The sequence below is a fragment of the Staurois parvus genome, unplaced genomic scaffold, assembly GCF_062004578.1.
Source record: "Staurois parvus isolate SC_StPar_1 unplaced genomic scaffold, SC_StPar_1.0 ptg001110l, whole genome shotgun sequence".
In the NCBI taxonomy this organism is placed as follows: domain Eukaryota; kingdom Metazoa; phylum Chordata; class Amphibia; order Anura; family Ranidae; genus Staurois; species Staurois parvus.
In genome coordinates this window covers 920,461-943,212 of record NW_028318906.1, presented here as the reverse complement: position 1 = coordinate 943,212, position 22,752 = coordinate 920,461, and the positions used below count along the sequence as shown (strand labels likewise).

Sequence of the window (22,752 nt, the reverse complement as noted above, 5' to 3'; positions counted from 1 at the left end):
TTGTTGAATGGATGGTTGACGAATGAGGTATGTGTGAAGTCGGGTGTGAGGCAGGGGTGTCCTTTATCTCCTGTTCTCTTTGTGTGTGTGTGTTGGAACCTTTCTTGCGTATGTTGGCGAAAGATAAGTATGTGAGAGGGGTTGATGTGCCGGGTAGTGGGGGGAAGTGTTTGAGTGTGTTGGGATATATGGACGATGTGACGGTAGTGTGTCGTAGTATGTTTGGATTGCGGAGAGTGAAACTATTAGTGGATATTTTTTGTGCTGCGAGTGGGTTCCGTGTGAATGTGGAAAAGAGTGAATGTAAGTATTTTGGTGTATGGAGTGAAGTTGAATCTAGTGTGTGGAAAGTGTGTAGGGGTAGTATAAGGATTTTGGGAATTAAGTTTGGTGATGACATGTATGGGAGAGAGAGTTGGGAAGATGTAGGGAAGAGAGTGGAAAAAAAGATACAATTTTGGTCATTGAGGTCTTTGTCATTGGAGGGGAGGGCTTTAATTATCAGGGCCATCCTGTTACCAATTTTGATGTTCATATATTATGTTTTTCCGGCGCCAGATCGTGTATTGAAGAAGATAATAAGGTGTTTTGTCTTTTTTTGGTCTTCTAGGATGGAAAAGCTAAGGCGTGAAAAGGTGGTGAAGACGAGAATGAAGGGTGGCAAGGGGGTGATAAATATTGAGCGTTTTTTGAGTGTTAAGTATGTTAGTATGTATGTGTGTTAAGGTGAGTAGGAGGGATGGTTTGGCTGGAAGTATGGTGAGATATGTGGGGGGGGGGTGTGTTGCGTAAGTGTGGGATGTATAAGACTGATCTTAGGAAGCCTGTTTGTTTCAGGGCCCCGTGGTATTATGTGCGTATTGAACGGTGTATAAGAAGGTATGAGTTGGGGGATGTGTCGGGGGATGAGTGGTGTGATGGAAAGAAGGTGTTGAGGGGGGTGTGTGCGGAGGAGGTGATTGAGGTGGTGGGTGGTTTGAGTGAGGTGCAGTGTGTTCAGGTATGGAAAAATGTGTCTAATCCTGGGCTAGTGAATAAGCATAAAGATATTGCCTGGATGGTGGTCCATAGCTGCTTGCCTACTAGGGCCTTTCAGAGGAGGAGGAGATTTGTGGATAGCGAGATCTGTCCTAGAGAATAGTGTAGAGGTGTGGAAACTGTAATGCATTTAATGTGGGAGTGTAAGCATGCGAAGGAGGTGTGGGGTTGGTTTGGTAGTTTCATTAAGGGTTTGTTTGGTGTGGAAAGAATGACTGCGGAATTGATGATGTATGGTTTGTGTGAGATTGAGGGTGGAAGGGCAAGATTGTTGTGGATGTTTGTGAACTGTGTTAAGGAGTGTTTATGGGATGTACGCAACATTTTAGTTAAGAAAGATGTGGTGGAGGTTAAGGATTGTGTGGCCGTGATTCGGGGGAGCTTCTTTTTCTACGGGTGGTGTGATATGAAGAGGTTGGGGATGGAGAAAGCGGAGGAATTATGGAGATTTTCAAAATGGAGGGAGTGGATTTTGTGAGTTCTTCTGAATATGTGTCCTTTTGGACTTACCGTTTTTTGATCCCTTTCCCTTTCCTTAAGTAGGTGGGTGGCCGGATTGGGTGCGTGGTGGTCTTTTGGTTCTTCTTTTGTCTTGCTTTGATCTCCTGTTGTGGATAAGGGTGGGTGGATTGGGTGTTTTTGTGGGTTATGGGCTTTGGGGTTTTGTTTTTTTGCAATTTTTCATAATTGGGGGTGGTGGAGTATTTTTTGGGGATGGTTATGGGTTGTTTTTGACGTTTTTTTTCTTATGTTATATGAGGATCGCTTTATTGCTGGTACATATGGATCATCATATATGGATGTTACTGCATAAAAGAAAGAAAAATGAAAAAGAAAAAAAGAGACTTCACACACAAACCTGGAAAAGTTTATTTTGTTTATTATGTCTTGATGTTTGTTTTTTCTTTTATTTTCATTTAAGAGTTTATTTTTATTTTATTTGTTTTTTTCAAGTTTTGTTGTATACATTATTTTTATGCTTTTTGTAATCTTTGTAATGGGGATAGTTGAGCTGTGTTGTGATGAATCTTGTCCTTATGTTTTCGTTTTCCAGTCTTGTGTTTTTTCTTGAATCTGTAAAAATGGGAAAATTGTTTTGTTGATTGTTTGTGAAATTGATTTTTTGATACATTTTAATAAAAGAACTAAAAAAAAAAAAATGTGTTCTGTGAAGACATTAAAACTGAATGGTTTTGTCTTTGTATTCCTATGTTTTAATGAAGATGAAATTTATGTTTTCTTCCTTTTTGTTATAGGTGATATGGCTGAAGGAGGGACAGTATCGTTGAGGGATGGATAGATGGACTGTCTAGAAATTGAGGGAAAGTTGTAAAGGGACAGAACTATTTTTGGATGTACACCTCAAAACCCTGTGGCATTACATATTTCCGGAGATGGAAGTTCCTCTTTTTTGCATAAATTTGCATATATGTAAATGTGTTACATGTGTGATTTTGCTTACGGCTTCATGATTGTATTTTGGTGTGTACTGGAAAAAAGAAACAGACACATGAGAAACATGACAAAATGTTTGTACTTTTGTTTTATTTTGTGTATTTTGTTTTATTTAAAATTTTTGTTTTTCATGTAAAATTACATTTTCTTTGAAGTTTTGAAAAATTGATTTTGTGATGTGTTCTCTTTGCTTTGATTTTGTCTGATGGAACTTGTAAAATGGTGAAGACTGATTATTTTTGCTGTACATGATTTTGAAATTTTCTAATAAAAAGAATGAAAAAAAAATCTGTTCTTAGTTTAATATCTGATATGTCCCCTATCTGGAGACCATATATTAAATGGATTTTTAGAACAGGGAGATGGAAGAAGAGCTTGCTCTGTCCACTCCACGCATCAACCTGGTATTGCAGTACCTCCAGGACCGGTGCACCCCTCTCTTGTGCAGTTTTCCAAAAGCAGACGAAGACAATGACAAGTCACTCCCCTTTCCCCAAGAAGGAAAGGAAAGGGCAAGTTCAGGACGAAGGTGGGAGTAAGGCCCATCTGAGTTGTCCCAACAAGCCTTGGCTTTGCTCCTGCAGACCAGAAGGCAGTGTGCTTCATTGTGTTGTTGACCTTGTTGTGCCTTATCTGTGTATGTTACTGTTAACGAGGTGTGAAAAGCTTCTTCCATTAAAAAGGTTCTTTTAACCCCTGGTGTGTCTGTGTGCTTTTGTTGGTGTCACTTCCTTGCTCGGGTTGCCTGGAAGCTGTGGCCTGGATGGGACGACGTTCCCAATGGCCTGTAAAGAAGGAGGTGAGTTAGCACAGCAAGCTCTCCGTCTGTCCTAAAGAAGGAAGGCAGGCAGCTCGGAAGCCTAGCTTGCAGCATGTCGGAGGAGGCCACCTCCCTCCTGCCCGGAAGCCCGAGAGAGCAGCTGCACGCTTCGACTCTAGGACGCTCGAGCAGCCACACGGATGCCATGCCAAGGCCTGTGTCTCCCTCTAGTGGCCCGCCTTGCCCACGTAGCTCTAGAGGCGGGGCCATGCAAATGACCGTGCTGATTTCTCCTCAAACCAGCAGCACCTACTGGTGCCCACTTGGGCTAGAGGAGGAGCAGACTGGGCCCAGGGGATGGAAGCCAAGTGTCCAGGGAGGGAGTGGAGGAAAGAGACCCAGGCGTGAATTTGTGCAGCTCCAGCCACCTGTAAGACAGCTGAGGAGTGGGTCCCTTCCTGCCTGGGGAGCTCTCAGCGAGCACATCCCCTCTGCCTGCTCGGGCGCCCCTCGGCTAGGCCCGATTTTCCGGTTATCGCTTCTCGGCCTTTTGGCTAGATCAACCTGTGGTGGTTGATCTACTGCTGAGAGAGCTGCCGGGGGGTCCCCTTTTTGGGGGTACCCTTCGGGTGATACCTTGTGGAGGCAAGACACGATTCAGTGTCAGGACATTATGGCGTCTCGAGGACTTCGGGATTCTATACGCTTTACGGTGAAGCCGGGTCATAAAGACAGAACTGACTTGAGGTCAGTGGTGGTGGATCTATTGCTGGAAGCTCTTGGCTTAACGGTAAGGGATATTGTGTGCCTGCAGGATTTCCCTCAACAAGGTCTGTATGACGTTACTCTCACTTCTACCAAGGTATGCTGGGATGTGTTTGAGAAGGCCAGGAATGCAGAAGAGGAAATTGTAGGAGCGTTTGATGTGATTCCATTATTCATGCAGGAGGAAAAATTTATAATTGTTCATTTATACAACCCCTTTGCTGACGTTAATCTGGTTAAGGCTTTCTTGAAGAATTACTGCGAGGAATTGAAGGGTGGTGAGAAAGTGAAGAACAGATTTGGGATCTGGTCTGGGAAATATCGGTTCAGCGGACGTTTCTATAAGGATGAGGGCTGTGTTGGGGGTGTCAGGAGACCCCCCGCGGTCTTCAATATTGGAGGAGAGAGGGGCTTTCTATTTTACACTAGGCAGCCAAGGTACTGCAGAAAATGCTTTACATATGGACATACTAATGTGGAATGTGAGCAGAATCCCAAATGCAGGTTTTGTGGGAAGATGGGACACCCTACTAGGGAATGCCGCGAGGGGAAGATCTGTGATATATGTAAAAAAGCAGGACACTTGGCACGCCAGTGTGAGGAATATTTTGCGGCCAAAAGAGAAAAAGTTAACTGGAGGAAACAATAGTCTGGCGGCAGGAGGGAGAGCAGAGTGGGAAAGAACAGCGGAAGCCTAGAAGAGGGCAGCGTGAGGAGGGTGAGAGAGTGGGTCCCGCAATGGCGGACCCTGCTTCCCCTGTACATGGCTGCTTGGCTAGTGATGCTGGGCCTGCAGAACGGCTGGAATCAGTGGAGGGTGTGAGTGCCGCTTGTCCCGCCGCCGGGATCCCAGCGGGTGGGGCTGCCCCGATGAGACTGAAGCCGCGGCGGGTGAAGAGGATCTCGTGGTAGATGGCGCCAAGCTATCGGGAAGTGGAGGGCTGGAACTGCTACAAGTCTCCCCGCCGGGGGAGGAGGATGTTAGCCTGCAGATGGAACAGTTGTTTGAAAAGGCGGCAAACCCTGGGATGTTAATCGGTGCTGATGGATGATCTATCCGTCAGCGAGGATGAAGAGGAGATGCAGGACAGTGACAGGAGCTTGGAGTGCGGACAACAGCTGGTGATAGCCTCGGAGGATTCTGGGGGAGTGCCGGCGTCCTTCTCTAAGAGAGCGCGGGTTGACAGCTCTGGTGGGCGTGGTGGGGGCGGCTCCCAGAAGCCTGGTGATGGGGATTCTGACACGGAATCCGCCAGTTCTCCGATGCCTAGGCGAAGGCAGAGGGGGAAAGTCTGTGGTGAGAGCCCAAGGGGCGTGGAATTTATGGAGCAACAATGATGGATGTGATGGCTTGTATAATCGAGGATAATTCCTTTTTTGCTAATGATGTTTGTGATTAGTTCCGTGAATGTACGCAGTATTGTTTCTGGGTGGAGGCGGGCTAGTGTGTTTCAATACCTCAGCAGTGTGCAGGCAGATGTGATCTGTGTTCAGGAATGTGGTGTGGAGAGGGGTTTGGAGGGGGAGTGGAAACTGGGGACGTCTGTTTGGTCTCCTGTCTGTCTCCCGGAGTGAGAGGGTGGGTATCCTGATAAAGAATGTGGAGATACAGTGTATTTCGCATGATGTGATCCCAGGAAGGTTGCAGGTGGCAGTACTTTAGGTATATGGGAAGAAGGTGCGTGTCATCAATGGCTACGCACCTGCTGATAAGAGAGAGAGTGGCTTTCTTGGAAGCATTAAAACTGTGTCTGCCAGGAAGAGTGCCTACAGTGGTGGTGGGAGACTTTAATTGTGTGCGGAGGAAGGAGGAACGACAAGGTGAAAGGGAGGAAGGGGGTGTGGACATGTCATCTAAATTATTGAATGAAATCTTGAGTGATTTTAGGTTACAAGATGTAGCCAGGGAAGTGGAGGGAAGTGATGTGTCATTTACTTTCTTTTTTGATAAAGGAACTGTGAGGTCAAGAATAGATTTCATGTTCTGCTCGGCTTCTGTGAGGGTGGTGGATTATAAAGTAGAGATGGTTCTTTTTTCGGATCATGGTTTGCTGACCGGTTCCTTGGATTTGGAGTGTGGAGTGGGGTTCCGTAAAGGAGTATGGAAGTGTAACTGTGCCTTACTGGAGAAGGAGATCTGCGAGGATTTTGAAGTCTTGTTTGAGAGGATGGTACGGAGGAAATGTGATTTTGAGAACATATTGTCCTGGTGGGATTGGGTGAAGATACAGATTAGGGCCTTCTTTAGGAGGAAGGGGAAATGAAGCCTCATTAAGATCCTATTTAGATGCAAAAAGGCTGGGGTTGGAGGTGGAGGAGGAAATCAAGGAAGTCCGGGAGATCCGAAATAAACTAAGAGAACGGGGAAATGGGATCATATTCAGGGTGAAGGTGGAACACGCAGAAAAGGGGGAGAGCTTTACGCGGTTCTTCTTTAAAAAGGCCTTTGGATCTAAGGGAGCGATCTGCTCTGTGCTGGATGGGGAGGAGGAGGTGCAAGGAGGAAGGATGGCTAAGGTGATTGCAAATTTTTATGCTGATTTGTATAGTGGGGGAAGAGGAGGATTGGAGGTGGAAGTGGCTGAATACTGTGGAATCCTGGAAGGTGGGGTGGCCAAAGAAGAAGGTGACTGGCTTGTAGATCCAATTTCTGAGAAGGAGGTGGAGGAGGCTCTAGATGGTATGAGGAAGAACAAAATTCCTGGAGGGGATGGTATCCCAGCCGAATTCTATCTGCGATTTTGGAAAATATTGAAACGACATATTGTGGAAATATTGGGGTTCTGTATGGCAAATAAGGAATTGTCTCAAACTATGAGGGAGGGGGCGATTACCATGATCTATATGAGGAAAGGGGACCCGAGGGAGATGCAGAATTGGAGGCCTATCACGCTTTTGAACAGTGACTACAAGTTGTTGGCTAAATTGCTGGCAGGTAGAATGAGTAGGGTGATCGATAAGGTGGTGGAGGAAGGACAGACTTGTGCGGTACCAGGAAGGAGGATAACAGACAATTTAATCTTATTACGAGATTTTATCTAATATGCTCAGAGCAGAAATATGCCATTGGCAGTAGCTGGATTTGACCTGGAGAAGGCCTATGACCAGGTATCGCACCCCTTCCTGTTTGCGGTCCTGAAGCATATGGGGATGCCAGTAGAATTTATTGGGATGGTGGAATGCCTGTATAGAGGGATTTGCAGTAGGGTCCTGGTCAATGGTCATCTGACTGATCCGGTGAGAATCAACTCGGGGGTAAGACAGGGATGTCCGCTATCTCCCATCTTGTTTATCTGTGTAATGGAGCCACTGCTACGACACGTGAGAAAAGATAAGGCCTTTAAAGGGATGTTCGCGCCAGGATGTGATATGGAACATGTGAAGGTTATGGGATATATGGATGACACAATATTCCTGTGCAGTTCTGGGAGAGCAGAACTCCAGCTTAGCATCTTCGGGGCGATGTCAGGTTTGAAGGTGAACTGGGAGAAAAGCAAGGTTTGTGCTGTGAGTGGATCTTGTGATGTGGCAGGAGGGAAGGTGGAGGAAGTAGAACAGATTAAGGTGTTGGGCGTCTTTTTCCAGGAGTTTAACAGAACAAAGGAACGCGGAGGAAGGAGTGGAAAGGGTGCAAAAGAAGTTGGAATTGTGGAAATTGAGGAAGCTGTCTTTGACAGGGAAGACTCTGGTGGTAAAGGCAGTGATTCTTCCGCTGCTGGTCTACTTTGTAGTCATTTTGGCACCTAATAAAAGATTGCTACAGAAAATGAAGGAGGTTGATGTTTACTTTTTCTGGGGGGCCAAAATGGAGAGACTTTCTAGGGAAACGGTCATGAAGCCAATGGTACTAGGCGGGCATGATTTCCCTGATTTGGAACGATATTTGATAGTGCAGTGGTGGCTGACGCACTACAAAGCCTTTATTGGTGGAGGGAAGGTTGCTGGTTTGATGAGGTTTCTGATTGGATGGACAACTGTAAAATGGGGTTGGTGTGGACGCAATTTAAAGAGACCATGGTCATTGGTATCACCTGCTTACTACCTAGGGATGAAGGTGTTTTATGAGCAAAATGAGTTGGGGAAGCTTGGGCCTGGAGCAGTTAAGAAGGAGGTACTGTGGAAGTGGCTGAGGAGAGGGGAGGTGGTAACAAATATCAATGGGTTGAGTACCAGGCTAGCGGAAACTTGCTGGAAGAATCTTGCATTTAAGGGGGTGACCAATAGGCAAAAGGAGATTGTATGGTTGACCTTACACAACTGCTTGCTTACATTGGCGTTTTTGAAGGCTCGAGATCTCGTGCGGAGTGACAGGTGCCCGAGAGAGGGATGTGGAGGTTGGGAGATGGAGAGGCACGTTTTTTGGGAATGTGCTTTTGTGAAAAAGATATGGAGGCAGTTGGAGGGCTTTGTACGGAGAGTGGTGGGGGTGAAGAGACTTACATTTGAATCTGGTGTGTTGGGGTTGGCGGATGGTGATGGTAATGTAAGGAGGAAAATGTATATCGTGTCGGCTGTGATTAAAGAAGTTGTGTAGGAAGCACGTTGTGCAGTGTATGGAGGAAGATGGTGTTGACTGAAGAGGAGTGTGAAGTGGTGTGTGGCAAAGTTAAGTTCTGTATTGGTATTGGAAAGGAGGAGGTTGGGGGAGGGGGAGGCAGATGGGTTGTGGAATGTGGGGGGGGGTTAGCGGTGGGGAACGTTTTGTGATGTGTTTTTTTATACCTTTTTATGATATACAATTTTTGCCGCAATGATGCAAGGAACACCAACCGGTGGATGACAGTATGAAGCTGGGGATGTGATTCAGTCTGAGAGGCAAAAAAAAAAAAAAAAAAAAATCGACCTTGCCTTTAGGGGTGTCCCTGCTTCCAGCTAGGACATTGAGAAACACTTGTATCTATCCCAGCCATTTGGTCTGTGTGGGGTACCCTCTACTCGGCCTGGTAGGATCGTCGATTCAATTCGGCTTCACCTGCCTGCTGCTACTGGGTTTGAGGCTTAGCCCCCACACAGAACGAGTTTGTGATCTTCCCCCCTCCCCACTCTGCGTTACTAACTCCGGGCAGTAGACGCCAAATAGCCTTTTCAAAGGCTAAGCAAGAGTGAAGACGCTGAGGAAGAAGGAGAAGGAATCCGCTCAAGACCTTTGGAAGCCCTCCTGAGCAAAACTCCTCGACGACAAGATGGGGAAGAAGCAAACCGCCAAGAAGCCGCTGACCGCCGCGACCCCGGGAGAAGCCCCCTCCACCTCAGAACGCACTGGCCCTGCAGAAGGACTCCCCTCCCTGGAGCCCTGGATGAAGCAGACAGTCGTGCTGCGGCTGAAGGAGGTGGAAGGCAGAGTCCCGGACATGACCCCGGAAGTCTTCGGCAAGAAGATGATCCTGGAACAAGGATTCAGCAAGGCAGAGGCCCTGTCGGTGCAGTCCTTCGTGAAAGGTATCTTCTATGTAACCTTTACATCTCTACAGGTCTGTAGAAGATATTGGGAACAAGTGAAGACCTCTGGGCCGGATTCCCCTTTCCGCAGCTTTGCTGCAACTCTCCCATTCAAAAAGGGATGAAAGGCGGATTACGGTTTCCATGAGGAACCCTCAGGTCCCCGGAAGAGATATCGCCACCTACCTACAGAGGTTCTGCGTCGTGTTGAAGGACCCAGTCCGGATACTGGATGCAAACGGCTTCTGGACAGGTAAGTGGGCTGTGTTTTGCAGGTTGATGAGAGATCGACCCTCTGGAGACCTCCAACACCTGCAACAGTGCTTCTCCCTGGGAGCATCCGCACGACTCCTTCATTACCTGGATCAACCCCAGACCTGCCGCAGGTGCGGACAGCAGGGGCACGAGGGTAAGGATTGCCATGTGCTTTCTTGTAGGTAATGCCGGGCTGCGGGTCATGAGACAAAGGATTGCCCGAGGTCCAAAACCTGCAACCTTTGTGGACGGTCAGAGCACGTCTACAAGTACTGCCCCGAGAGAAGCAGAACATATGCGGGAGCTCTGAGCAAGGGCACCGCTAGACCATAGCCACCACCACCGAAACCCCAGAAGGACCAAGGTAAAAAAGGAACCCCCAACCCTCCCTACCCCTCCAGTATCTGAGGCCGCCCCCCCGCCCCTCCCCTCCCCCCTGGCCCTGCCTAACCCCCCCTGACCTGTCCTCACAGGAGGATTTCCCGGCCCTTGTCCCTCCCGCCCCCGCCAGCAGCTCTGCGGCGGGGAACCGGAAGAAGGAGCAGGCCAGCCCGGCGGCAGAGGATCCCTCCTCCTCCACAATGCCGCAGGCCCTGACCCCGTGGGAGAGGACCTCGACACACTGGAGGAGGAGGAGGTGGAAGAAGAGATGGCTCTGACCCGGTCGGAACCAGACCTCTCCACCGACTTCAATGAAGTCCTCAACGAGGTCCTCAACCAGATAGGACTGAGCCAGGACACCAGTCAGGCTGCAGAGGCCCCCCCCTCCAGGGGAGGTAAGTACAGCCCCTGCCAACTAACCCCTTCATCTCCTTACCATGATGGCTGAGATCTCTATCTTTTCCATTAATGTGAGGAGCATCAAGGATGCGTCTAGGAGGCAGACGGTGCTGACCTTTCTTTCCTCGCAGCAGAGTGATGTCTACATGCTTCAGGAGTGTGCCCTTCCCCCTCTGAGGAGGTACACTCATTTGTCCTCCCAGTGGACCCACGGTCCCTCCTACTGGTCTGGGGGTGGCGATTGCAAGTCTGCAGGGGTAGTGGTTCTTGTCAAGGGAGGTCGTTTCACTGTTGACTTCGTCCATGAGCTCGTCTGTGGCTGCCTCTTGGTCATAGACGGCTCGTGGGCGGGAGAGCCAGTTAGGCTCATCAACGTGTATGCCTCCCCAGAGAAGAACGCGCGGCTGGAGCTTTTCCAGACCCTGCGGGCGCAACTCGTCACAACGAGAACAGTAGTGATCGGCAGTGATTTTAACTGTCCGATAGAGGACGGGCGCAGCTCCAGCATGTACGCTAAACTTGATGCCACCTCGAAGCTGCTCCGGGAGGTGAATGCGGAGGCTTCCCTGCAGGACGCCGTGGGACGCGGCTCCGTGAACTACTCATGCTAGGTCATGCTCTTTGGAAAGTGGTTCCTGCCTTCTTCTGCATCCATGCCCTTCGGCATCAAGACAGACTTCATCAAAATCCTTGGAGTTTGGTTTGGTGCTGAGGGCGCAGCCCTAAAGTCTTGGGAGGAGAGACTGTCAAAGATGAGACAAAAGTTTGGACTTCGGAGCCTCAGAGACCTTACCATCGAAGGGAAGACACTGGTACTCCACAGCGAGATTCTCCCTGTGTTACAGTACCTCACCCAGGCCTGGCCCCCACGTGTCAACACCTGCAAGGCCATCACCAGGGCGGTGTTTCACTTCATCTGGGGCTCCAAGATGGACAGAGTGAAGCTGGCAGTCATGTTCAAGGAACCCTGCAAGGGCGGCAAGGGCGTGCCCGACATTGCCACCCAACTGAGGGTGTTCTTTGCCTTCAACTGCATCCTCAGGACCTTACCGAAAAAGGAATATGGATTCTGGCAGAAACGCAATGTCACACTTCTTCCTTTTGCCCCTCTGGAGGTCCCTTGGATGGGACAGTTCCATCCCCTACAACTGGGACAATCCTTGGTACTACCTGGACACCTTTAAGTTTATCAAGGAGCAGGGGCTACAGGGAGTCAAGCCTGACTTGTGGAAACTGAAAACTATCTACAAACTCAGAGCAAATGACATTTTGGAGTCTGTTCCAGGCCTGCCATCAGACACCTGCAAGGTGGTCTGGGGGAATGTTTCTTCAAAAAAAGGGACTCACCAACAGGCACAAGGACCTGGCATGGATGGCAATCCAAGGGTGGGTTGCCACTCAAGACATTTATGCATGCCAGGAACCTGAGCAAATACAGACATTGCCCTTTTTGCATCATCAACGAGGAAACTGCTCAGCACGTTTTCTGGGAATGCTCTTTTGCTCAGGACCCGTTGAGGGCCTTGGAACCAGAACCAGAACTGTGGCACAAAAGACTTTGTGCCACAGACAGCCATCACACACTTTGGGGTGTTGAATGGACTATTCTGTGGGACTTTTACCCTGGAGGACATTGACAGCACCTGGCGGGTGCTGTGTTTTAAGGATGCTTTATGGTGCACCAGGAAGTGCCTCATCCACCAGCAGGAGAGGATGTCCATCGAGGACTGCTGCAGACTGATCCTCAGTCTGCTCAGAGACTAACTTGGACTTTGAGGAAGACGAACTCTGAAGGTCTCCCCCTTCTCCCTACTCCCCCTTGCATGTCTTTGTCCCATCAATAAAGCTTTGGGCCTGTGAACCCCCTCCCCCCCCCCACAAACCCGATGCTTGTTTGAGTTTGAATTAGGTTTTTTCTGAAAAGTTTATGCCTGCTATGTTTATTATGTGGTGGCGCCTCTTGTGGTAACCAAGGGGGCCACAAACAAACAGTCTCGGGGTAAGAGGCGTCATGCATGATGTGATGGTCTGGGAAAGTCTATCATGCACATCAAACCACTGAGTTTATCTATTGTATGTATTTATTGTATGACTGGAACTGTATTGTAATGTGGTGTGTTAAGCGCTGCGTCGCAGTACAGGGTGAGATATACCAACTAAAAGTATAATTTTTTTATACTTATGTAAAAAATAAGGTATATTTAAAAAAAAAAAAAAAAACTTCAGTTTAAATTTCTGATATGTCCCCTATCTGGGGACCATATATTAAAATGGATATTTAGAACATGGAGATGGAAGAAGAGCTTGCTCTGTCCACTCCATGCATCGACCTGGTATTGCAGTACCTCCAGGACCGGTGCACCCCTCTTATGCAGTTTTCCAAAAGCAGACCAAGAAACACGACGACGACTACAGCAAGTCACTCTCCTTTCTTTCTTTCCCCAAGAAGGAAAGGAAAGGGCACAAGGTCACACCTGTGAGGGGAGTGAGTGAGGCCCATCCCAGTGGTCCCAACCAGCCTTGGCCTTGCTCCTGCAGACCAGATGGCAGCCTGCTTGCTGGCCTCATTGTGTTGTGTGTTATTGTTGTTGTGCCTTATCTGCATTCTTGCTCGGCTTGCCTGGATGGGACGACGTGCCCGATGGCCTGTAAAGAAGCGAGGAGAGTCAGCAAGCTCTCTGTCTCTCCGTCCGAAGGAAAGCAGGAAGTCAGCTGGCTGGGAAGCCTAGCTTTCAGCACGTCCGAAGAAGTAGGGAGGCCTGCCTGGAAGCCTGTCGGCAGCAACCCGAGAGAGCTGCTACTCAGCTTGACTCTGGGACGCTCGAGCTGCCGCACGGATGCCATGCCAAGGCCTGTGTCTCCCTCTAGTGGCCCGCCTCGCCCGCGTAGCCCTAGAGGCGGGGCCATGCAAACGACCGTGCTGATTTCTCCTCAAACCAGCAGCACCTGCTGGTGCCCACTTGGGCTAGAGGAGGAGCAGACTGGGCCCAGGGGATGGCAGCCAAGTGTCCAGGGAGGGAGTGGAGGCAAGAGAGCCAGGCCCTGGGCCACAGGTGTGAATTTGGGCAGCCCCAGCCACTTGGAAGACCTCTGCGGAGGAGTAGGGCCCCCTCCGGCCCGTGGAGCTCTTAGCGAGCACGTCCCCTCGGCCCGCTCGGGCAGCCCTCGGGTAGGCCCGAGTTTCCGGTTATCGCTTCTCGGCCTTTTGGCTAAGACCAAGCGTACTGTCGTACGGTTTTGGTCATTGGGTTTCACCAGGGTTCTCCTTTGGGGGTTCCCTGGGTTAACGGAAGGCGAATTGGTGGACATATTTGACCGGTTCATTACCATGGCGCGTCGGGAAGTGCGGAACACTATTAGATTTCTGGTTAAGCCAGCATACAGAACTGAAGTTGGACTGAAGGAGATTATCGTGGACGTTTTGGGCGAGATCCTCAATGTTGGGGTAAGTGAGATATTTGCTCTGCAAGACTTCCCAGGTACTGGAACTTATGATGTTTCTTTTCTCTCGGAGCGGACATGTTTGGATGCGTTTGAAAATGTGCGTTTGAAAAACTTTCAGGATGTACCTTTATTGAAGAAAATAACTGCGGAGTTGATGTTTAATCCTGGAGTGCGGTATGTGACTGTGCATTTGTACAACCCCTTTTTGGAGACTGAACTTATTCGGGTGTTTTTGAAACGGTATTGTGTGGAGGTCCGCATGGGGGCCAAGCTGAACAATTCCTATGGGATTTACCGCAGCAAAATTAAATTCAAACTGAGGTTTCGGGAGGATTCAAATGCTTATGGGGGGGGATTAGCCATCCGCCCGCTGCTCCCTTTTTTATGTGGGCCAGCCAAAGTATTGTCGGCAGTGTTTCAAATATGGGCACGTTAAGGAGGACTGTGCTGCTGCGATGTGCTGCAGAGCCTGTGGGTCGGAGGAACACCAGGTTGCTAATTGCCCCAAGCCCATTGTATGTGACTTATGTGGTGTGGCGTCACATAGGGCTAGGGACTGCCCGAAAGCCAAGGACTGCCGAATGTACTCATATGCGGACATTGCTGGGGGGAGGAAGCTCTCTGCAGCTAGGCAGACTGTGAGCTTGCCGTCCTCAACTGAGGAGCAGGACAGCAAGGAGCGGGAGGAGGCGGGGGGAGGGATGGGCGCTGTGGAGAGCGGGGTGGTGGTGTCAGCGTCTGGAAGCCAGCCCCTCACAGGAACGGTGAGTGCTGACAGTCCGGTTGCTTTGAAAGGTCTGCCTAAGCGCTGTGCATGGGAGAAGGTGAGCGTGGCTGTGTTTGAGTGGGCTGTGAGGAGTGACGTGGAAGTTGGAGCGTTGGGCGGTGTGAGTGACGAGACTCTGCGGGCAGTGCTGGAGGGGGCGGAGGCTGAGTCTAAGATCCGGGTATGGAGTGAGAACGAGATGGAGTGAGAACGAGATGGAGGTGGAGGGTCCGGGTCAGTCTGACGTGCTGGAGGAGGAGGTAATAGCAGGGACGGATCGTCCGCCCACGGCTGGTCAGCGGGAGGACAGTGAGGATGAGAGTCGTTTAAAGAGGAGCAGAATAGAAATTGGTCCTGACAGTCCTTTTGGATCGATTTGCTTGGGTGCAGACCTTGTCATAGCCAGAGACTTGATGGTGTCAGAGTCTGATGTGTCAGATGAGGAAACCGTCCGCAGGAGAGAGTGTAGAGGAGGTCATGATGGGATGCTGCGAGTCTGGGTTGATGTCTGCCAGGATTTTAATACCTTCCCATGGTGAAGATTGCTTCCTTGAATGTGAGGGGTATTGGCTCCTCCGTTAGAAGGGCATCTGTTTTTCAGGAGTTGGGTAGCATGGCCTGCGATTTGATCTGTGTGCAGGAGTGTATGTTACATCATGTACCCAAGCGGGAAGAGTGGACTTTTGGGGACTCTGTGTGGTCTGCTGCTTGTGCGAGTAAGAATGAAGGAGTGGGGGTTTTATTGAAGGGAGACCATGCTAGGATCCTGAGCTATAAGGTGTTAATCCCTGGGAGGCTGCTGCAACTACAGATGCGCTTTCTTGATGTGGAATTTCGTCTCTTTAACTGTTGCGCGCCCACGAATAGGAGGGAACGTCAAATTTTCTTTGAGACCCTGGTTTTGCACTTACCTGGAAGGCTCCCCACGGTGGTGGTCGGAGACCTGAATTGTGTGAGGAGTACGGAGGACAGGGAGAGTCGTTCTACGGTTACCTTGGATAGTACCTCCACAATGTTAAAATGATTTGATTTTGGATTATAAGTTGCGGGATGTTGGAAAGGAGCTTGCAGGAGAGAATGACAAGTTCACTTTCTATTCCGATAAGGGGACAGTCAAGTCCCGTATAGATTTTTTTAATTTCGGAAGGTCTGGTTCCTGTGCATTATAAAACCCAAGGGGTTAGTTTTTCTGACCACAGAGTGGGGAGTGTTGTTTTGGAGGTAAATACTAAAGTTAAATATGGCCGGGGGCTGTGGAAGCTAAAACGTCAAGCTTCTGGAGGAGGAGAGAGTGATACATGACTTTGAATCCTTTTTTAAATCCTTGGAACGTAGGAGAAATGATTTTTCTGACTTGGAGTGGTGGGACTGGATGAAATTTCGGATAAAGGGTTTCTTTGTCAAATGGGGTATCCGGTTCGCAAGAGAGGGAAGGAGGAGGAGTTGGTGGAACGGTTGCGGACCCTTCATAAATTACAGTCTATAGGAGTGGAGGTGGACGCTGAAATGGCGAAAGTTAAGGAGGAAGGAAGGAAGAGTTTGAAGGAGCGGGGGAGGCGGATTATTTATCGCTCAAAAAAGGTACAGCACTTGGAGGGGGAGAAGTGCACGCGTTATTTCTTTAAGAAAGTGGTGAAGAGGAGGGAAATTTTGTCTTCTGTTTATGGTGCTCAGGGTGTGGTGGAAGGAGAGGAGGTGGAGCGGTCCTTCTATGCTGGCCTTTTTGATGGTGGGCGGAAAGTGGATGAAGGTGAAGTGAAGGAGTACTGTGATATAGTTAAAAGGCGGTTGACGGTGGAGGAGTTTGATCAATTGGATGCCTCTGTAGTGGATGGTGAGGTCCTTGCTGCCCTACAAGGCATGGCTTGCAACAAGACACCGGGTAAGGACGGTCTGCCGGCTGAATTTTATGTGAAGTTATGGCATATAATTGGGAAGGTGGTGTGCGAGGTGGTGAGGTGTGTATATGAGGAGGGAAGATTGAGCGGTTCAATGAGTGAGGGAGTGATCACCCTGATTCCAAAGGGAGGTGACAGCAAGGACATGAGGAATTGGAGGCCGATTACTCTTTTGAACGTAGATTATAAGGTTGTGGCTAAATTGATCGCAAATCGGATAAGGGAGGTGGCGGGAAAACTGATAGGGGAGCACCAGGTGTGTGCGGTCCCCGAGAGGAGGATTGCTGAGAATTTTACCCTTTTGCGGGATATGATATTTTATGCTCGTTCACACAACAGTCCGTTAATAGTTGAGAGCATAGACCTGCAGAAAGCCTTTGATAGGGTCTCTCATGCTTATCTGTGGCAAGTGTTTGTCAGTATGGGCCTCCCGCCTGGGATGGTCAGAGTTGTGAAAGGGTTGTACCATAATATCTCTAGCCAGGTTTTGTTGAACGGCCGGCTGTGCAAGTCTTTTCCGGTTCTCTCCGGTGTGAGGCAGGGTTGCCCACTGTCCCCTTTGGCGTTTATTGCAGTGGTAGAGCCCTTGCTAGAGAACATTAACCGGGACAAGGTCTGCAGGGGCTTCTTTGTCCCCGGATGTGGCGGACAGGCAGTGAAGTCGTTGGCATACATGGATGACATAGTAAAGGTGGCTACGTCACAGAGAGACCTGGATAGAGTTGGATTGCACCTTAAGATCTTTTGTGGCATGGCGGGGATGTGTGTAAACTGGAAAAAGAGTCAGCTCTGTCAGTTGGGTCGGGAGATTCATGTCAAAGTTGATGGGATTCAGGTGGTGAAGGAGGTTAAAATCTTGGGGATCCTGTTTGATGGAAAGATTGACGGGAAGTCTAGTTTTGAGGCTATGTCTGCAAAGGTGGCTGCCAAACTTGGCTTTTGGAAATTGCGGGATCTCTCCTTGAGGGGAAAGATATTGGTCATCAAAAGCAGTTATTTTGCCACTGATAATGTACCTGTGTGTTGTCCTGCCCCCTAGAAAAACCAGTGGGTGCAGAAAATTACGAGGGAGCTTTTTGTGTTTCTGTGGGGATCACAAATGGAGAAGGCCGGCCGGGAGGTTTTGATGGAGGATAAAGGCGGTCTCGGGTTCCCCAATGTGGATGTTTTTCTTAAGCTCCATTATTTACTACTAGTGAAAAAGATTCTATACGGTGGCAGCAAAGCAGCGTTCATGGCGAGATACTTAGGAGGGTGGAAGTTCGTCAGATGGAAATGGGTGGAGAAGGAAAGATTTGACTAAGCCATGGGCTCTGGTGGTGGCCCCTGCCTATCTGTGTCTAGAACCCATTAGGAAACTGTTGAAAGTTGAGGATCTTGGACTTGCTGAAATGACTAAAGGATTGATTCTAAGGAGGCTGGAGGGTTTGGAGACCGTGTGTTCTGTGGCGGGTCTCAGCTCGGCCCAGTCTGTTTTGGTATGGAAAAGGATGAAGGAAGTTGGGGTGGATAATAGGCAGAGAGATGTCACCTGGATGACCTTGCAAGGATGCCTTCCGACTAGGGTCTTCCAAAAAAGTTGGGACCTATGTAGGTCAGAGAAATGCCCTAGGGATGGATGTGGTGGTCCTGAGTATTTGAGTCATTTTTTTGCCCGTTTGCATCACAAGTGCGTAGGATTTTTTGTCCTTTGTCAGTTGTGTTGGGACAGAGGATCCTGGAGTCACGGTTCTTTACATCTGCATGGGTGTCAGGTGGGGAGGTGAGGACCTCCTGGATATTTTCAGCCATTTTTAGGGAGGCCATATGGGATGCCCGGAATTTGTTGGTTTTCAGGAAGGAGGAGTTGGCACCCCCAGTCGTAGTTAAGTTGATACTGGCGAGATTGTATACTGCTTATATGTTTGATGTATATAGAGTTGGGAGGGTGGAGGCTGATAGGTTGTGGAAGGTGGAGGAATGGAGTCAGTTGATTGTTTATTGAATGTTTTTTCTTTGTATGTTTGTACTTTTCCAATGATGTGATTAACTGCAGCCTTAGACCTGTTGGTCGTTGAAGGACTATGATGGTAAATTGCAGTTGTAACCGATTTTTTTTTTTAAATCAGTTCTTATCAGTTTAATATCTGATACGTCCCCTATCTGGGGACCATATATTAAATGGATTTTTAGAACAGGGAGATGGAAGAAGAGCTTGCTCTGTCCACTCCACGCATCGACCTGGTATTGCAGTACCTCCAGGACCGGTGCACCCCTCTTATGCGGTTTTCCAACAGCAGACCAAGAAAATGACAAGACAAGCAGTCACTCTCCTTTCTTTTCCCCAAGAAGGAAAGGAAAGGGCACAAGGTCACAACTGTGATGGGAGTGAGTGAGGCCCATCCCAGTGGTCCCAACCAGCCTTGGCCTTGGCTCCTGCAGACCAGACGGCAGCCTGCTGGCTTCATTGTGTTGTGTGTTATTGTTGTTGTCCTCATTGTGCCTTATCTGTGTTTGTTGCTGATAACTCTTAATGAGGTGTGAAAAGCTTCATTCCATTAAAAGGTGTTTTTAACCCCGGGTGTGCCTGTGTGCTTTTGTTTGGTCCGTGTCACTTTCTTTCATTCTTGCTGGGCCTGCCTGGATGGGAAGACGTGCCCGATGGCCTGAAAAGAAGCGAGGAGAGTCAGAAGGAGGAGGGAGGCCTGCCTGGAAGCCTGTCGGCAGCAACCCGAGAGGAGAGAGCTGCTGCTCAGCTCGACCCTGGGACGCTCGAGCTGCCGCACGGATGCCTGCCATGCCAAGGCCTGTGTCTCCCTCTAGTGGCCCGCATCGCCCTAGAGGCGGGGCCATGCAAACGACCGTGCTGATTTCTCCCCAAACCTGCAGCGCCTGCTGGTGCCCACTTGTGCAGACTGGGCCCAGGGGATGGAAGCCAAGTGTCCAGGGAGGGAGTGGAGTGGAGGCAGGAGAGCCAGGCCCTGGGCCAGAGGTGTGAAGCCTTTTGGCAGCCCCCAGCTACCTGGAAGAGCCCTGCGGAGGAGGGGGCCCCCCTCTGGCCCGTGGAGCTCTCAGCGATCACGTCCCCTCTGCCCGCTCGGGCGGCCCTCGGGTAGGCCCGAGTTTCCGGTTATCGCTTCTCGGCCTTTTGGCTCAGACCAAGCGTACTATCGCAGGGTCTGGACTTTTGGTTTTGCCGGGGTTCTCCTTGTGGGGTTCCCCGGTGTAAGAGAGGGCGACTGGTGAGATGTGTTCTGATCTGCACGTTATGGCGCGGCGGGAGGTGCGCAACACTATCCATTTTCTGGTGAAGCCAGCTTTCAGGACTGAGGTCGGTTTGAAGGAAGTGATCGTGGACGTATTGGGCGAGATCCTTAATGTGGGGGTAAGTGATCTATTTGCGTTGCAAGATTTCCCGGGTACAGGAACTTACGACATTTCCTTTTTTTCTGAGCGGACATGCCTGGAGGTGTTTGAGAATGTACGCGTAAAAAAATTCCAGGACGTGCCCCTACTGAAAAAGTTAACCGTTGAACTGCTGTTTAACCCAGGAGTCAAGTATGTGACTGTTCACCTTTATAACCCTTTTTTGGAGACTGAACTGATTAGAGTGTTTATGAGGCGTTATTGTGAGGATGTGGGCGTGGGGGACAAGTTGCAGAACTCATTTGGGGTTTATCGCAGTAAAATAAAATTTAAAGTGCGTTTTAAGGAGGACCCTGAGGCTTATGGGGGGATCAGTCACCCTCCTGCTTTCTTTAGCATAGCGGGGAACCGCTGCTCCCTCTTCTATGTGGGGCAACCCAAGTATTGCAGACAATGCTTCCGTTATGGACATACTAAAGAGGACTGTACTGTTGGAATGTGCTGCAGGGTTTGTGGGGAGGTGGGACACCAGGCAGCTCATTGCACCAAACCCACAGTGTGTGATTTGTGTGGAGTGGCCGCTCATAGGGCAAGGGACTGCCCGCGGGCTAAACACTGCAGGGTTTTTTCTTATGCGGATGTGGCAGGGGGTAGGAATCTCTCTGCTGTGAGGCAGACTGTGAGCCTGCAGTCCTCAACTGAGGAGCAGGACAGCAAGGGCCGGGAGGAACGGGAGGTGGAGGGGGGAGGGGTGGACACTGCAGAGAGCAGGGTGGAGGTTTCCTTGTTTGAAAGTTCATTTTCCACTAGCGGTACTGGTGCCGCGGCTGGCTCTGCCAAGCCCGCATGTGTGAAGGTGCAGAGTGGAGATGTGCGGCAGCGGAGTGAGAGTGTGTTGGTACGGAGTGGCGTGGTCAGAAAGCCGGTACATGTATACTTGCCGGTTAAAGATGGCGCCGGCTCCGAATCTGTGGGCGTGGAGACGCCGAGCGGCAGTATGAGTGACGCAACCCTTCGGGCGGTGCTGGAGGGGGAGGAGGTGGAGTCTGCAGTGAAAGAGTGGGGCGTGGAAGCTGTGATGGAGGTGGGAGATCCGGAGGAGTCTGACGAGGAGGAGGAGGTGGAGATGACTGGCAGATCGGACCGCCCCCTCACGGCCGGTCAACGGGAGAGGATGAGAGAAGGGAGTGACGAGGAGAAGGTGTTTAAAAAAAAGCAGGTTGGAGATCGGACCCGACATCCCATATGGCTTGGTCTGTTCAGGAACGGGTCTCATGATTGCGGGTGACTTGATGGTGTCTGAATCCGAAGAGTCGGATGATGACACTGTCCGCAGAAGAGAGAAAGGAGGTACACATAGGGGTCTGCTGTGACTGTGAAGGATTATGGGTCTGCTGCATATCATTAATATTTGACCAATGATTGCTATCGCCTCTGTGAATGTGAGGGGCATTGGCTCCTCAGTTAGGAGAGCGGCGGTGCTTCAAGACCTGGGCTGACAAGTGATGTCATTTGTATACAGGAGTGTATGCTGAGCCATGCACCAAGGAGGGAGGAGTGGGCTTTTGGTGATGCAGTCTGGTCGGCAGCGTGTATGAATAGGAATGAGGGGGTGGGAGTTTTACTAAAAAATGCAAATTGCAAGCTCCTGAGTTACACGGTGATTATACCTGGGAGATTGTTAATGGTGCACTTGCGCCACTTTGATTTTGAATTCCGCCTCTTTAATTGCTATGCTCCTACGAGTAGGAAGGAGCGGCAAGAATTTCTTGAAACCCTTATGTTATATTTACCGGGGAGGAGTCCCACGGTGGTGGTTGGTGACCTGAACTGCATTAGAAGTGTGGAGGATAGGGTGGGAAGGTCTGAAACTGCCCTGGACAGCACTTCTGTTTTGCTGAACAATTTGATTTCGGATTTTCAGTTTATTGATGTTGGGAAAGCAATGGCAAGTGGCGGAGACAATTTCACCTTTTTTTCTGACAAGGGGACAGTCAAATCCCGTATTGACTTCGTGTTGGCCTCCGAGGACATGGTCCCAGTGAAATACTGGACTGAGGGGGTTGTTTTCTAAGACCATAAGATGGTGAGAGTGGAGGTGGAAGGAGGTTCTAAGTTTAATTATGGTCGTGGGGTATGGAAGCTTAATGTGAAGCTTTTGGAGGAGGAAAGGGTGCTTCAGGGCTTTGGGTCTTTTTTCAAGTACTTGGTACACAGGAAGAATTTTTTCCCCGACCCGCTTGTGTGGTGGGATTGGGCTAAATTTAGGATAAAGGGTTTCTTCACTAATTGGAGTGTGCGGCTGGCAAGAGAAGAGAGGAGGAAGGAGGGAGATTTGGTGGTTCGGCTGCACACATTGTATAAGCTACAAGCTATAGGGGTGGAGGTGGGAGCTGAACTGGCTAAAGTAAAGGAGGACAGGAAGAAAAGGTTACAAGACCGGGGGAGAAAGATCATATATCAATCCAGGGTGCAACATTTAGGGGAGGATGAGAAATGTACCCGGTTCTTTTTCAAGAAGGTGGTGAGGAGGAGGGAGGCCCTGGTGTCAGTGTATGGACCGGAGGGAGTGGTGGAAGGTGAGGGAGTTGTGAAGGTGGTGAGGTCCTTTTATGCGGATTTGTTTGAAGGTAAGCATAAGGTTAATAGAATGGAGGTGGAGGACTATTGTGAAGTGGTTAAAGGTAATTTGGTGGCTGAGGAGGTCGATCTGCTTGGAAGTTTGGTGAAGGAGGAGGAGGTTGTTCGGGCTATGAAGGGAATGGCCAGTGCTAAAACGCCAGGTAAAGACGGCTTGCCGGTGGAAT

General features: G+C 49.6%; 1 protein-coding gene and 3 pseudogenes across 1 annotated transcript; all 4 read left to right on the top strand.

The window, feature by feature from the left end:
- Nucleotides 1-2,750: 2,750 nt before the first annotated feature.
- On the top strand, nt 2,751-2,931 carry LOC149440219 (U2 spliceosomal RNA; annotated as a pseudogene).
- A 995-nt stretch (nt 2,932-3,926) lies between these two features.
- LOC149440218 (zinc finger CCHC domain-containing protein 3-like) lies at nt 3,927-4,667 on the top strand. Its single transcript, XM_089658892.1, has one exon. The coding sequence runs from the start codon at nt 3,927-3,929 to the stop codon at nt 4,665-4,667; it is 741 nt and encodes a 246-aa protein (XP_089515018.1).
- Nucleotides 4,668-12,656: 7,989 nt separating this feature from the next.
- Nucleotides 12,657-12,859, top strand: LOC149440217 (U2 spliceosomal RNA; annotated as a pseudogene).
- Nucleotides 12,860-18,685: 5,826 nt separating this feature from the next.
- LOC149440216 (U2 spliceosomal RNA) lies at nt 18,686-18,857 on the top strand (annotated as a pseudogene).
- Nucleotides 18,858-22,752: the final 3,895 nt, after the last annotated feature.

Coding starts and splice junctions, on each gene's coding strand:
- LOC149440218 (XM_089658892.1), top strand. CDS start 3,927: ATGGCGTCTCGAGGACTTCGGGATTCTATACGCTTTACGGTGAAGCCG.